Below are 16,659 nucleotides of genomic sequence, written 5' to 3'. Positions count from 1 at the left end.
GGTAACTGGCGACTTAGAACTATTTATTTCGCATTTGAAAACAAGGCATTTCAGTGATTATTTCTGAAACTGAGAAATACTCAACGAAGATTCCTAGTTGTTACGTAAAGTCTAATAGACTTCCAATACGTCATTTGTATTTTATTTTGTAAAAAAGTTATTTAAACAACTTTGATCATAAATTATTATATATATGTTGCTATCCTCGGACTCATCGAATTGGTGAGGGTCGCAAACCCCAGAACCCACTAGAATAGAGGCTGCATTTTCCAGTTTTGTATTTTTTGCATCATTTCAGTTTGTAGTTATTTGTTGAGGAGTTGCACATACCCCCTCTTTTCTTTCGTTCAGATGTCACGGTCCTCAAGAGCTGTGCTGTTAAGTCTCCAACAGTCAACAGTTTTCTTACACACTTCTCACACATTTGTAGTGTGCTTCTTCTCATATTTACTGCTTCGAGACTTATCTTATTCTTTACAGTAATATGATGGGACATTTCTTATATACAGTAATATGATAGCATATTTCTTATATAGTACTAGATGCTCAAGGTATCACATCTCAAATACTTATTTAAAAAATTTTGAGGAGTCGCTTTCAGTATGACTTCCTTTTATCTCTTATCATCTATAAATTTCAGCGTGCTGTCTTTGGAGTCAACAGACATTGCACATAAATCACCTTAAAGCGTAACCTCAACACACAGCTCAACACAAATGGCCCCCAGTACCCTGTCGTCTGCTAAACAGCGTGAGAGATTTGCATCTAACCTAGGAAGGAATGCCTTATAAGGCACCCTTTCGAATTCTAACAAATGCTTATTCGTGTTTGCGCTGGTGGAAATGTAAACGCATGCGCAAAGCTGAACAGAAAAAAGGCATCGTGTAGCCGCATCTTAACATTAGTTGTCGTGTCAGTATACCAAAGTGTATCATATGCTTTTCATGTTTGGTGTTTTAGGACATACATCGCCTATGCTGGGATCCAGATTCGACGCGGTCCCTTCAAACAAGGAGGAGGGCTTCGACGAGCTGTTGCTGTTGTTCCGCGAGACGGCGGGCAGCGAGTGGCCCTCGGAGGCCCGCGACTTTGGAGCGGACGACACTGGAGTTCTGGCCTACCGCAGCAGGTGGCGGGCGCCCAGGTGCGACAAGGACGCCGAAGACGCGTCGACGCAGGAGCCAGATTCCACCACAGACGACGGGGAAGGCAGCGGAACGTCTCCGCTCAACATCAGTGCCAGTGAGTCTGTGTTCAGCAACCAACTTCGCGCCACCGTCTCCATACTAAACGGTCAACCTCAACAGGCCACTGAGATGTCAGCTGCATGGACTTGTCCTCCTCCAGTGGCCGGGAGCTCTGCTCCCAGTACACGAAATTCGACGTATGCTACCCCTTTTCCTAGTACAGAAAAAGCCAGTTGCCCACTGCAGACGCTGGATGATCTAAACAGAGCACACTCTTCCCGCAATAGCTCTGTCTTCGACATTCCCATCGCTGGAAGCAGCACCCAAACATCGTCCAGATCCGTATGCTACATGCCACCTTCCCTGATTGGCAATACAGTTAGTGGTGGAGGTGAATTTTTCGAAAATGATCAGCCAACTGATTTATCACTGCCAAAAATAGTGCCGAGAGATGTGGAACCTGTACATGCAACAGAAAAAGATTCCAATCACGACCATCCAGCTGATTTTCCGACATCCAAAAAACTGCCAAATGTTTCTAATAAGTTAAAGGACGACGTCCATGGCAATCAGCGACCTCCTACACCGTGTCCTGGTCCTAACATGAGGGAGAACTACCAATATCAGCAAACACCACCACCAGGATATCCTTCATTTGTGGTAATGGGACCGCCAAACGTTTCATATCACGAATCCAGTGCAGTAATGGTTGGAGAAGATGGAAGTTTTGTGGTTTTTCACAGCATAGTAGTCCCTCCAACTGTTACCCCATTAGTATTCCCTGTCCAGCAACCTGAAATGTGTGAGAGAGGTTCTAACATCCTGCATGAGGAGATTGTCCTATATGACTTCAGTGATGTGTCTGATGAAGATGAGCTCGAACAGAACCACCGACCAAAAATCATCGAGATTCAAGATGGCCAAGCTGTGCAAAACGAACTATTGGCAATAGAGTACCATGCTGTGAAAAATGAACCATTGGAAGAAGATGGTGAGGCTGTGCGAAATGAACTATTGGCAATAGATTACCAGCCTTTGAAAAATGAACCACTTCAAGAAGATGGTGAAGCTGTGCAAAACGAACTACTGGCAATAGATTACCAAGCTGTGCAAAATGAACCAGTGGGAAAGAATTCAGAAAACGGTGATGCAGAATGTGCTGCTGCAGGAAAAGAAATTATGCATGATGCGAATAATGATGAAAAAGATGGTGCAGAAAACAGACATTCACAAAATGGGGACCAGTTGCAGGAGCAGAAAGAAGTAAACCAGTCATGTACTGACCAACCACAGTCTGGGCCATCGGGAGTTGTGCTCATTAAGGGTTTGCAATTGTCATCATCACCCACAGAGGCAGCAACGTCACCTAAACACCTGGGCATACCATCTGAACAAATAATTTTGCCAGCTGCACAGCCACAAATACGGCTGTCGTCTCCACCTGGGGAATCGTCTTCCCCAACAGTAAAATCAACTTCATCCACTATCAATAAACCTCCAGAACAATCGCAGCCTCTAAATGAGCTGCGACACACTGAGCAGCCACAAGTGGCACGATCATCTTTACAGGCATCCTCGCCATCTATACAGCTTCCTATTTTGTCCAGTGATCTGTATAACTCACCTGAAGCAAACAGACCATTACTTGTGCAACCAATTCCAGCTTATGTACAGCAAAACGCATCACCTCCACACTTGTTACAAAAACAGTCTAACCCTCTACAGTCTCCAGGACCTGATGTACAGACCGTACAAATATCACCACCAGCTGTGCAAGCAAGCACATCATCAGGAAGATCAGATTTGTCATCTGCTCGAAAGTCGTCAATCAAGACAAATCCATCATGTAGTTCCGTATCGGAGGACCATGCAGTCAAGAAGGTGAACTCTCTGCCATTGTCTGACAAGCCTATGCCCATACAGCTTGCACTGCCACACTCACCATTGGTACAGCCGGCAGCATCAGCAGTGGCAAATGACTTGCCTCTAGATCAAGCTGAGCACCAGCCAGTACCATCTGTTTCCATCACTACAGTGTGTGATAAATCACTAGAGCCATCTATGCAACTGCTTGTTTCACCAATTCCATCCCCGACGCAGAAAAAAAGGGATCAAGTCTCAGATGACAGTACATCAGCTACACAGCTGTCATCAGCTTCAACATCAAGCCCAACTACTCCATCTTCACAAGCAAATTCCTCACAGCCTCCCACAGCTAGTCCACCTGCTGGGAGGCATCAGGTCCAATCTCCACCTATGGCGGTGGGGCAAGACTCTCCTCTGCAGTTACCGGAATTTTCATCACCAGAGCATCAGGTCCAATCTCCACCTAACACTGTGGGGCAAGACTCTCCTCTGCAGTTACCTGAATTTTCAATGTCATTACTGTATCCTCGGTCACCTGAACTGAGTGGAGTAGCGACAAAATCTAAAGCGATTGTAAAGAGGAGCAGAGAGCCATGGGACCACAAAGGCCTATTTAGATTTGTTGCTTCCTTTGCTTTTAGCTTGCCACGCCACATTTGGATTCAGCGGAGAGAAGGTGAACCTAGACGAAGTGTTCGGATTGCTGAAAAGCTGAAGGCCAAAAGATATTTACTGCGTCCAAGATTCCCTGCTAAGAGAGGAACTGGTGAATGAAGTGTCTGACAGCATACTAAAATATACATGAAGTGTGCGTGCATTTCTGTTGCTCATGCTAAAGTGAACAGTTATTATTCCTAAGAGATGTCACGTGAGGTTTCTGTCATTGTAAGACAATTATTGTATGTATGACTTGTGTTGTGAGTTTGTCTTATATTCAGTTTACAGTGCTTCACCTGTGTTGTGCTGCATGCAATACTCTTGACCTGCCCCATTTGTGTATGTGTGCATGGGAAGAATACATAAGGAATCGATTCAGGGGTGTTCGTAAATAATATTATTGTCATTACACTTTCTGTGAAAAGTTTAATCTCTTATTTTGTGATAACACATTGGTTGTGACTTTCTTTCATATTTGGAACAAATATTATTAATAATGAAAATAGACTGAGCATACTGTTGTAATATGACTTAAATATATTTGAGAATCAATAAAACATAAGTTATAATTTTTTGTATAGCATAAAATTCTCATACGTTATTGATTTCTATTTTCAGTATTGGTATGTTTCAGCTTATACATTAGGCTTTATTTGGAAATCATGGCTATGAGTGAATTACAGGTACATATGTCACCTGCTTTATTCATTCAGCTTATTAGTGGATCAGAGATACTGGTCTCCATAACCACATTTGGTAATGCTCCTGTGTGTGGTGCTGTTTAGTGAGGAGCTATCTGGTTCAAATCCTGGAACTGAAAGAAATTTCCATCATTAGAATTTGGCTGACAAGGGAAAGACAGATGGAGGCATAAAGTTCACTACCACCACACTTCGTACCAAAGGATCTAGTTTAAGTTCCAAATCTCTCTAAGATGTATCATTAATGTTGTCATTGGATGAGGACTTTAGCTGAGGCAGTAGTTCTTTTATGTGAGAGGAACAGGTTATGTGATGCTAGCAGTTTCCTTTTATAGCTGCCCTGCCAACATCAACAACAACAACAACAACAACACAAAAGTGCAACACTACAGCCTACATAACTCATCACACACACCAAAAATACATGTCTGACGCCATAATGAAGCAAACAGCTTGCAGCATGTAATGAACCACACAGATATTATTGCCAGATATTATACAAATTCTGCAATGTGATTTTATTTTTGAGCTTAACAACACTGTCTAAAAATATATGGAATGGGACGATATATTGATCATTAAACAACTGATGTAATGAGTTTATCCATAATACATATGCAGTCCTACTCAGTGACAGTGTACTGGTTGTTGCAAGTATATAATTGTTAATTTATGCTAGTGGTGAATGTGTGAAGACTGATATGATGTTAAAATGAAATTTTCTAAAAATAAAATGGTGTTATTGCAGTAAATTGTAATTTCATATAAACTGCTGTAATCTAATTATTTACTGCAATGTGTACTATAGTGGAAAATGTTTGTATCTTTTTAATTAGACTGTTTTAACAATTTTCTACATATTTTAGTTTTTAAGTGTATTAAATGTAACAGATCAGTGAATAAAACAGAATTATCATATTGCTGTGCTTCCTTTTACTAATCACACTTGGTAGCAGTGATCTGGATGAACTGGTTTGCCTTGACCTTTTCCTGAAAATGCTGGTAATGTTTTATACAGTGTCTCTTCCATGTCAGTTTCCAGTCAAATTTTCTCATTGTATTTTACCTTCATCCAAAATACTTATTGGAATCTTCTGTAGTGTAACATATCTATTACTTTCATTTTCCATTCTTGTTTCCAAGGGTACACAACTCATTTCCACAACCCTCCTAAAACATCTCATAGTATTTGTTCATGACTCTTATCTAGTTTCACCTCTCCTGACAATACCCCTTGGTATTTATTGGTTTGTGGCTATTGTTTCAGTAGATTAGGTTGCTTCTAAAAAGTTTGTTTTGCCTCAGTAACTCTTTTTTAACATATGTTGGACTAACGTTGTTTGCTACTGTGCTGTCCAAATAACACATTGCATTTACTTGTTTTACAAAAGTGTGTCAGAATTTTGAGGTTTGCTTTGATATTTAATCTATCTGTGGCAAATATTTCAGTTTTGGTGTATGAAACAGTACTTTTGCCCAATACACTAAAATAATCTCAAAAAGTGAAATTAAATTACCGCCAAGTTTTAGCCTTCTGTGTATTTAGTTATACTACTGTGTTGTCTGTATCAGTATTAAAGAGGTAGGTTCAGAGAGGGCAGTACTGTTTTTACACTTTTGAGTATTTTCATCCCTTTTGTATACTCTGCTTTTTGTAAATATTCTTTTCCAACCTTTGATCTCTCCAGTTCTATTATATAACTATTACTGCCTTCCACTTCCAAAACGCAAATTTCGTCTTCTGAAAGATGTCATTCTTAGTTGCTATTTTCTCTTTAACAGCCTTCAGTTAAATCTTTAAGAATATAATATTACAGGCAGGTTCCTATAGTCTGAGCAATGATTAGTGTTTTCATTTTACATTATGGTGATACCTTAATTTCATAAGTTCTACCAAAAATTCATATTGCTTCATTAATCTGTTCTTTTGTCTTATCTTGGAATTCCATAATAGCTGTCAAGGTATATTCTATAGGCATTTTGTCTGGATGTTTAAGTATTCCAAGGTGATGTGCTTTACATAATTTGTTCTTTTTTATTGTTATTATAGTCTTACTTCTCTGGAGGTGTTAACAATTTTCTTCATACAGTTCCAGAATACACACTCTTGAGACAAAAAAAAAGATGTACCATGAAGCAGTTACCCAAATGGCATGTAAATTGGGTGATTTACATGTACAGACAAACAAATGATTACAATTTCAGAAAAAATGGATGATTTATTCAAGAGAAAGAACTTCACAAATTGAGCAAGTCAATAACACATCAGTCCATCTCTGGCCCTTATACAAGCAGTAATCCGCCTTGTCACTGATTGACAGAGTTGTTGGATGTCCTTCCTGAGGGATGTCATGCCAAGTTCTGTCCAATTGACGCATTAGATCGCAAAATCCCGAGCTGTTTGGAGAGCCCTGTCCATAATGCTCCAAACGTTCTTAATTGCAGGAAGGCCAGGCAACTTGTCTGGCCAAATTGTGGTTTGGCAAGCATGAAGACGAGCAGTAGAAACTCGTCATGTACAGGTGGGCATTATCTTGCTGAAATGTAACTCCAGGATAGATTGCCATGGAGGACTACAAAACTTGGCGCGTAATAACATAGATATACCACTATGCCATGGGGTTGCCATGAATGACAACCAAATGGGTCCTTCGATGAAATCAAATGGTACCCCAGACCAAGGATACTGGTTGTAGGGCCGTTTGGTGGGTGACAGGTTGGTATCCCACCACTAACACTTGTTCGCTGTTCACTGAGGCTCCGTTAGATGTGCGACCCATCACTGAAGACAATTCTACTGTAGTCAATGAGATAGGCCAAAAACGTGTCTGGAGACGCCGTAGACAATGGCAGGATACCAGTCACATTGTCGCCAGCCATATGGCCCGACAGCCTGGAATGTTGGTTGAGGGTGCAATTTCTTTTAACAGTAGGACCACTTTGGTTTGTCATCTGTGGCACTCTTACAGCACAACACTACGTGGTCGATATGCTTTTTTTCCCCCTTCATGGCAAGCCATCATGGTTATCCATTTCAGCAAGACAATGCCCACTCACACACATGGCGAGAGTTTCCGCTGCTTGTCTTCATGCTTGCCAAACTCTACCTCAGGCTTCAAGGTCGTTGGATGTGTCCCTAATTTGGAATGTTTGTAACCTTGTGGGAAGGTCTGTACAAACAACTCAGTACTTTGACACTCTATCATACCAGTGTGACAGAATTGTTCACCATATCACTCAGGAGGTGATCCTACTGTTCTTATTAATCAATGCCAAACCGAATAATTTCCTGCATAAGGGCTGGGCCAACATATCATTGACATGCTCAATTTGTGAAGCTCTTTCTCTTGAATACATCATACAATTTTTCTTAAATGTAATCATCTGTTTGTCTGTAAATGTACAACGCATCTAACGATTTCCGTCCCATTTGATTAATGCTTTCGTGGTGTATCGTTTATTTTTTTTTTCTAAAGAGTGTATCATCTCTCCTACAGTTCCACATTTTTATTTGCAGTGTTTTATACAATTATCTTTTACTGTGATACTGTAGCTCTGAACACTGTACTTGTTCCCTGTCGTTCGGCCTTCTGTAACTTCACTAGTTATTTGTATCTTATACTTATCTTTTGCTGCATAGTACTTCAGTGCCATTTTAACTTTTTTGTAACAAGTGCAGTATATATTCTTCCAGCTCTATTTCATTGTCTTACACGATTCAATATTTTTTGTGTCAAATGATCTTTGTGGCTCAATATTCTTTTTCTGAATGTTCCATATTGTTTTGGTAGTTCATTCTGTTAGTGTATCAAGATTATGGTCTGTTGTTCATGCTGTCTGTCAGAGTCCTGTATTCCCTTATTGTGTCACGATTAAATCTTTCTACACAAAATTTAGGTTGCCTTTTTATTAATGTAGTGTTAAATAAAAGACTCGATTTAATTTTGTTCCTGTTCCTTTATTTAGATGGAATACAGTTTATGTGCTGTTGCTGTTATCTCCTGGTGATTTCCACGTATGTGGTTAAGTGTGAGGAGCTACAATTCATGTATTTGTTACTGCCATTTCACAATTGCTACAACATTCTAATCCCTGTACCTCCACAGTTACTATTTCCTTAATAATTTTTCCATTTAGCTTTACAAATTTTTTGTTGCTTAAAGAATCGTTAGTCTCCTATTGTCTTGAAAATATTGTTTTTTTGTTTCAAGTAATTATTTAATTTGGTCATAAATGCATTAGTCATACAGTTTAAGGAGAGGTTACAAGACAATGTTACAGTGCCATTATACTGACGGCAAGAACACCTCTACAGTAACTCATGTGAAGGTAAAAAATATATTTATCTTAATACGAACAGTGGACTAGGTAGATGTAGTTGGTCAGGAAATGGATGAAACAAATTTTATGCGACACACTAGACAAATTCATGATAAATAAAATTACAGTCATGGAATTCCACCAGAACACAAACTCATTTCATCCAATACGATATCTTATAAAAAAATGTGTACACAAAAGGTAACAAGTCAGAACAACTAAACAGGAATTGGTATTTTAAACCTAAAGTTGTAAGTTACTGTTCAGTACGTCAAGATGACAGTTTTGACAATTCACTATTTAGTTATATTTATTTGGTTATGTATTTGTTAGTATAAATAAGTCAGCTGCGTCGCAGGCAGCGCAATTCATTCTCAACTTACCAACAGAATGGATTAACTATTGACTTTAACGTGAAGTCTTTCACAGTCGCATTTTTTTCTCAGTATTTAACAGCTGGTGATCAAACAGTAAGTCGCAGCTTCATTGAAGCTGTCAGCAGACACTGTACTTTAACACACATCGTAAAATTAAGACATCTCTATGCTCCAGTCTCGGTGCGCGTTTAAGCTAGGTAGAAAGTGAAAAAAATTGTTCAAATGGCTCTGAGCACTATGGGACTCAACTGCTGTGGTCATAAGTCCCCTAGAACTTAGAACTACTTAAACCTAACTAACCTAAGAACATCACACACATCCACGCCCGTGGCAGGATTCGAACCCGCGACCGTAGTGGTCGTGCGGTTCCAGACTGTAGCGCCTTTAACCGCTCGGCCACAACGGCCGGCTGTAGAAAGTGAAGCAGGAATAGTAATTGTAATTTTATCACTGCATGTAGAACTCTGCTCTGTGAACACAGAACCTTAGTACGACTGCAAATTCTTGTCTTCTGCCATGTTAGCCAAAACGTTTCCAATAGTCTGTGCATCTAGAGGTATTATTTCTTTATTTCTAGTTGCAAACCTGATTTTATTGACTTGAACGGTGGCTGAAGCACAGAACTACAGAACTATCAGATTAGCACAATATTTCAATACATGATTTGATAACTTTCACATAACAAGATTAATCAGTTCCCTCACACGAGTTAAGAATTCTGCGATTAGTCTTGAAATTTTCTTCCTGTAAATGGATAGAGATAACTATGACTAATTTATTAATTAAAATTCAGAAGATGTATTTTCTGTGTGTATCCAACAGAACGAAAAGTCATTTGCAACATTATTCCCGAAATCCATGACATGTCATACTGTACACATCTCCTTGGTCTTAAAGTACAAGGTTATTCATAAGCACCTCCAGAGTTTCAGAAGGCAACTTCGCTAAAGCTGTAAGACATTCTTAAAATACGTCGAATGTATTCACAGTTGCGAATACAAGGGAGTGACGACAATGAATGGAGTTCCAACTTAAAGTGAGCAGTTGCCTTAACCCCTCACAGCGAGATCAAAACATCCAATATGTCGTCGTTCCTGCGTCACAACCTGCACTTGTACACACACTGTATGATTCCCATACAGGGTTGAGCATATTAATTGAAAATTCCTCCTTGGTGTCGGCGGATGTAAAACAGAGTCATATCAAATCAAACAACAGAACATCTCTCCAAGGTTTTAACTCGTATTACAGGTGCTTGCTTGAGAGAGATGGGGTTGAGGGGGAGAAAGGGGTGCGGGGAAGGAACAGCATGTGCGTGCAATTGATTGACGTTGGTGCTGCTCCTATGATAGCTTTGGAAAACTATTTATTAGGTTGTCTATCTCCAGGCACGAACCAAATTGGTGCGACACTACAGTGCGGATGATTTCTCTACGTCGTCTGCTGACACTCCTGTCGCTATGCCATAGCGTGTATTATGAATCCAAACCAAGGACAGATGTTCTATTCGTTTTTCTTCGCACAGTCGTTTTCTGAAACCCCAGAGATATTTACGAATAATCCCATACACACATGTAATATCCATAAGTGCAGACTATATTTCTACTGCAACTAATGGCACACTTTTTCACGATATGGAAAGAATTAGTAAGGCATAAGTGAAGATAAAGCAGAATCAATTTTCTAATCACTCTATCAAAGTCCTTATCACACTTTAATTTTGAAATCATAAACTACATGTATACACCTCAAATCACTATGAAGAGCGTAACAGGATACATCTCATTCTACCAGTTACAAGGGCTTTTTCCTGTTCCGATAATTCATGGATCGCGGGAAGAACGATCGCTTAAATGACTCTGCTTGCAGTAATTAATCTAACCTTGTCTTCGCGATGCCCAAGGGAGCGATACATAGGCGGTTGTAATATATTCTTAGATTTGTGACTTAAAGTTGGGTCTAGAAACTTTATAACTAGGTTTGCTTGCGATAGTTTGCACCTCTGCACGAGTGTCTGGCAGTTCAGTTCTTTCAGCATCTTCCTCCCATGGGCAGAACAAACCTGTGATTGTTCGTGCTGCCCTTCTTTGTATCTGTTAACATCCTGTGTTAGTACTCTTTGGTAAGTGTCCTACGCAATTGACGAATATTGTAGGATGGGTTTCATGAGTCTTTTGTAAGTAGTGTCCTTTGTAGAGTACGTCTCCCTATTGTTCTACCAATGAAGCACAGTGTGCACCTGTTTTACCTATGACTGAGACTGGAAATAGTGTGAGCTTACCGGTTCCAACTGTTACTGACTGTAGACATAGGATACTATGTGTTTTCGTTTTGTGAAGTGCACAATTTTACATTTCTGAACATTTAAAGTAACTTGCCAGTTTTTGCACCACTTTGAAATTTTATCAGGATTTGAGTATTTGTGCAGCTTTTTTCAGACAGTATTTCATTATAAATAGCTACACAATCAACGAAAATGTAGAAGTTAATATTGTCTGCAAGGTCATGAAAATGCAACATGAACAGCAAGGGTCTCAACACACTCCCCTGGGGCACATCCGAATTTATTTCTGCACCTGCTAATCACTCTCCATCCAAACTACAGCAGAAATGGCATCGTATTTTGCGCTAGTTTGAACGCAGTTTGTTTCTCTCCAGAAATCTGCAACAACGGCTGTAATACTCTCGTGAGGGTAGAGCCAGCCTGCTGCATATCGACATTAACGATATGGACCTGTAATTTAGTGCATTACTCCTACTACCTTTCTTGAATATTGGTGTGACCTGTGAAACTTTCCAGTCTTTGGGTACGGATCTTTCGTCGAGCGAACGGTTGTATGTGACTGTTAAGTATGGAGTATCAGCATACTCCGAAAGGAACCTAATTGGTATACAGTCTGGACCAGAAGACTTGCTTTTATTAAGTGATTTGAGTTGCTTCACTACTCCGAGGATATTTACTTCTACGTTGCTCCTGCTGGCAGCTGTTCTCGATTCGAATTCTGGAATATTTACTTTGTCTTCTTTTGTGAAGGCATTTCGGAAGGCTGTGTTTAGTAAATCAGCTTCGGCAGCACTGTCTTCTATAGTATCTCCATTATTATCGCGCGGAGAAGGCATTGATTGTTTCTTGCCGCTAACATACTCCACATACGACCAGAATCTCTTTGGATTTTCTGCCAGGTCTCGAGACAAAGTTTCGTTGTGGAAACTGTTATAGGCGTCTCGCACTGAACTTCGCGCTAAGTTTCGAGCTTCTGTAAAGGATCGCCAATCTTGGGGATTTTGGCATGTTTGTTTCGTTGTTTCTGCAACAGTGTTCTAACCCGTTCTCTGTGCCAAGGAGGATCAGCTCCGTCGTTGGTTAGTTTATTTGGTATAAACCTCTCAATTGCTGCTGATACTATTTCTTTGAATCTAAGCCGCATTTGGTCTAAACTGACATTATTAATTTGGAATGAGTGGAGATTGTCTCTCAGGAAGGCGTCAAGTGAATTTTTATCTGCTTTTTTGAATAGGTATATTTTTCGCTGATTTTCCGAGGATTTGGGGATTACAGTATTCAGTCTCGCTACGACAACCTTGTGATTACTAATCCCTGTATCGGTTTTGATGCTTGTTATTAACTCAGGATTATTTGTTGCTAAGAGGTCAAGTGTGTTTTCACAACCGTTTACTATTCGCGTGGGCTCATGAACTAACTGCTCGAAATAATTTTCAGAGAATGAGTTTCACACAATTTCGGATGATATTTTATGTGTACCTCCGGAATTAAACATGTATTTTCGCCAACATATCGACGGTAAATTAAAGTCACCACCAACTATTAACGTATGAGTCGGGTACGTGTTTGAAATCAAACTCAAGTTTTCTTTGAACGTTTCAGCAACTGTATCATCTGAACTGGGAGGTCGGTAAAAGGATCCAATTATTATTTTATTCCGGTTGCCAACAATGACCTCTGCCCATACTAACTCACAGGAAGTATCTACTACAGTTTCGCGACAAGTTAAACTACTTCTAACAGCAAGAAAAACACCACCGCCAACCGTGTTTAGCCTGTCTTTTCGGAACACCGTTAGGTTCTTCGCAAAAACTTCGGCTGAGCTTATATCCGGCTTTAGCCAGCTTTCAGTGCCTATAACGATTTGAGCATCAGTGCTCTGGTACTTTCCCTACACAGCTACGACAATTTATAACTGTTGTACCAATGGTTCCTGCATCTATGTTCTTCCTGTGTGCAGCTTGCACCCTTTGTGACTGAATCCCATCTTGTGTTTTCCTGAGATCCTCTAACCTAAATAACCGCCAAGTCCACGCCACACAGCCCTTGCTACCCGTGTAGCCGCCTCCTGCGTATAGTGGACACCTGACCTATTCAGCGGAACACGAAACCCGACCACCCTTTGGCGCAAGTCGAGGAATCTGCAGCCTACACGGTCGCAGAACAGTCTGAGCCTCTGATTCAGACCCTCCACATGGCTCTGTACCAGAGGTCCGCAATCGGTTCTGTCGACTATGCTGCAAATGGCCAGCTCTGCTTTCATCTTGCAAGCAAGACTGGCAGCCTTTACCACTTCCGTTAGCCGCTCGAAACCAGAGAGGCTCTCTTCTGATCCAAAGCGACACACATCATTGGTACCGACGTGAGCAACCACCTGCATTTGGTTGCACTGTGTGCTCGTCATGGCATCTGGGAGGACCCTTTCCACATCTGGAATAACTCCACCCGGCATGCACACGGAGTGTACATTGGTTTTCTTACCCTCCTTGTCAGCCAAGTCCCTAAGGGGCCTCATAATGCGCCTAACGTTGGAGCTCCCAACTACCAATAGTCCGACCCTCTGCGATTTCCCCGATATTTGCAGGCTGAGTGGTTTCCTCTGAAACAGGACAGGCAACAGCATCCAGCTCAGCGACAGTCTCAGCCACAGACAGCACCTGGAACTTGTTTGTCAGACAAACCGGTGAGGCCTTATGTGTGGCCGCCTGGGAAGTCTTTCGCCACCTGCTTAGCCCCAGGGCAACCTCCCACTCGACCAAAGGTGAGGGGTCAGCCTCAGTGCGAGCAGTAACTGGGTTGGCCACCGGTGAGGACCGATCGGAGAACCCTGACGCGCTTGACGTTCGTTGGATCCACACGGCCAGCCCACAACAGTGGTGCCCATCCACTGCAGCCTCAAGCTGTGTAACCGAACCTATCACAGCCTGAAGCTGAGAGCGAAGTGTCACCAACTCGGCTCGCATCCGCACACAACAATCGCAGTCCCTGTCCATATCAAAAACTGTGGAAAACCAAACTATGTAGATAAACGGACTATCGGCACGTGCTGCGCAACTCTAATGTAGACTCTGACGAAAACGCACGAACTGTGTCTAGTAATACGCTGATATTCAAGAACTTAACTACCGAAGCACTCTAGTGAAACTAAATAATTTGCCCCTGATAGGGAACTTGTAATATGTCATAAAATCGGTTTACTTTCTGACGCAAACGAAAACACGAGAACCGTGGCTATTAGATTTTAAATTTACACGCAGAAACTCAAGAAACTAAACGATTAAAGCACACAGATGATATAATAAATTCGCTCCTGGTTAGGAACTCGTAAAAGTCACAAAAGCGGTTTACTTATCTGTTTCTGCGTCAGTCGCGGTCGGCTACTACTGCTTGACAACATCGCCAATCCCGAGACGACGCGTCTTTGTCACAAGAAACACTCTCCCTCCAATGTAAAATACAATAATTTGCTAGTTGACAAAACTGTCGCTTGACATACCAAACTAAATTGGAGATCAAGAATAAAGTAGATAAAAACCCATCCAACTCTACCACCTCTTGTCCTATGAGGTAATTACGTATTTACAAATGATGTCCCACGTTTAATATTTTATTACATGGTTTCAACCTATACCAGCCTAATTACAGAATTAATATATGTCCCACATAACACTATTTTAACAGAGATTGCCCATGCAAACGTCAAACTAAGCAATATATATACTCTTTGACCATAATCTAGAATCATTCTTAGATTAAAGGAGAAAACATCTTCCATACTAACATAACACTTAAAGAAATATGCTTATAGTGTGCAAAAGATTATGTTAGTGCCATTATATACTAAAAAATTTTTACAATACAAGACTATTTTTCATCTCACGTATTTGGTCATTTTTAGTAATGTTTTGTATCCTGGTATAGACAGTCGTTTACATCTTCCCGAGAACGGAAAGCATTGTGAAAAATACGATCCCGAGTGCGTGAAACGTTAACCTCAAATGATCCAGTCCATAACAATACCCATGTATTTACTGTCATTGCGATTAACAAGGTCTTCCGATGATTACCTGCCAAAACAATGTTACCAGTTTGATATTCACGAATCTGAGTGTGTCTTGTGTCGAAGTGAATTTTTCTTTGGTGTGTCTTTGCTGCTAACTTCACTGAACCTTGCCTGACTATATCCGTGTGGAACTGTCCTTTTAGTACTATTTTAGGAACCGGTTTACACTATTCAATATTTTCTTTTGTGTCAAACATTAAATCATGTAGCATGTAATTTATTGTTGTTTTTCATAAATCGTTTACTATTCTTTCTAATGGTACTGTCGCTTGTTTCTGATCTCAGGGTATGTCAGTGCACATGATTCTTAATAGCTCAGAGAAAAATGATTCCATGGGATTTCCTTGTTGATTATATTTCGAAACAAAATTTGTTTGACTTCCTTGTTCCTTAAAAAATTTCTCCAGTTGTCACTGATAAACTGAGGGCCATTCTCCGAGATAAGTATTTCATGCTTATCAACTCCCTCGAAATATTTTGATTGTGTAACCTAATTTTGGGTGTGCTTGTTGCTTTTTTGGCTGAGTACAGCCTCAAGTAGTAACTAAAACCGTTGTCGAACGCCACTATGTAGCACACCTTGGCCATTGCTTCAGTAAGGGTCCATGAATTTCAGTTGCGAAACTATGTAGCCATCATGTGAGAATGATAGGATGCAAGTCACCATGGCGACAAAGATTTTCCAGTTTTGCTTTTTGGCACATTAGACAGGCTTTTATTATTTGTTCATCTTTTGACACATATTTCGGTAACAACAATACTTATTTCTGATTATTTGCTCATTTTGTTATGCGAAAGTGATCTCACACAATGTGTGCCAATTTTTTCTTCAGCTGCTCTAGGAATACAAGCTGCCAGATGTTTGCTACTCCGATTTCTCTGATAAAACAGAACACTGTTTTCTGCTTGATAAAGTGACGTGAGTTGGTCATGCTTTTAGTTTGACAGTCTGCTTTTCACTTTCTGCTAGGTAGGATCGGCCTCTTCTATTACTAACTATTTGATATCGTTAACACTGTCTAGATTTTGTGGTAATTGAAAATTCGTTGGACACCATATTGTCTGAACCTTTGATGTACATTATTTGAAAATCGTACTCATGCAGCGACAGCAACCATTATGCTAGCCAAGGATGCAAGAGTTTGTAGATACGTAAGAAACTAAGTGCCTTGTGGTTGCATTGTTCCTGAGTGTCGTATCCAAG

At 40.5% G+C, this 16,659-nt stretch overlaps 2 protein-coding genes across 3 annotated transcripts in view; one reads left to right on the top strand and one right to left on the bottom strand.

Moving 5' to 3' along the window:
* The window catches only part of LOC126162314 (uncharacterized), a 141,572-nt gene extending 137,729 nt beyond the window's left edge, over positions 1 to 3,843 (top strand). Inside the window, exon 3 of the mRNA XM_049918739.1 lies at positions 961 to 3,843. Within this exon, the coding sequence (XP_049774696.1) occupies positions 975 to 3,827 (2,853 nt within the window). The 5' untranslated portion in view covers positions 961 to 974 and the 3' untranslated portion in view covers positions 3,828 to 3,843. The remainder of the gene's footprint in view (positions 1 to 960) is intronic.
* LOC126162316 (uncharacterized) overlaps positions 1 to 16,659 on the bottom strand; it is a 716,875-nt gene that overhangs the window by 352,753 nt on the left and 347,463 nt on the right. Inside the window, exon 3 of one of the 2 annotated variants that reach the window (XR_007535051.1) lies at positions 4,321 to 4,524. The exons of the other annotated variant lie outside the window; for it this stretch is intronic. The gene's annotated coding sequence lies outside the window, so the exon portion shown is untranslated. Of the gene's footprint in view, positions 1 to 4,320; positions 4,525 to 16,659 lie in introns of those variants that run through there. 2 annotated transcript variants of the gene reach the window in all.

Source organism: Schistocerca cancellata, chromosome 2 (genome assembly GCF_023864275.1).
Source record: "Schistocerca cancellata isolate TAMUIC-IGC-003103 chromosome 2, iqSchCanc2.1, whole genome shotgun sequence".
Lineage (NCBI taxonomy): Eukaryota > Metazoa > Arthropoda > Insecta > Orthoptera > Acrididae > Schistocerca > Schistocerca cancellata.
Note: the sequence above shows the minus strand (reverse complement) of the source record. Positions and strands in the feature narration are given on the sequence as shown.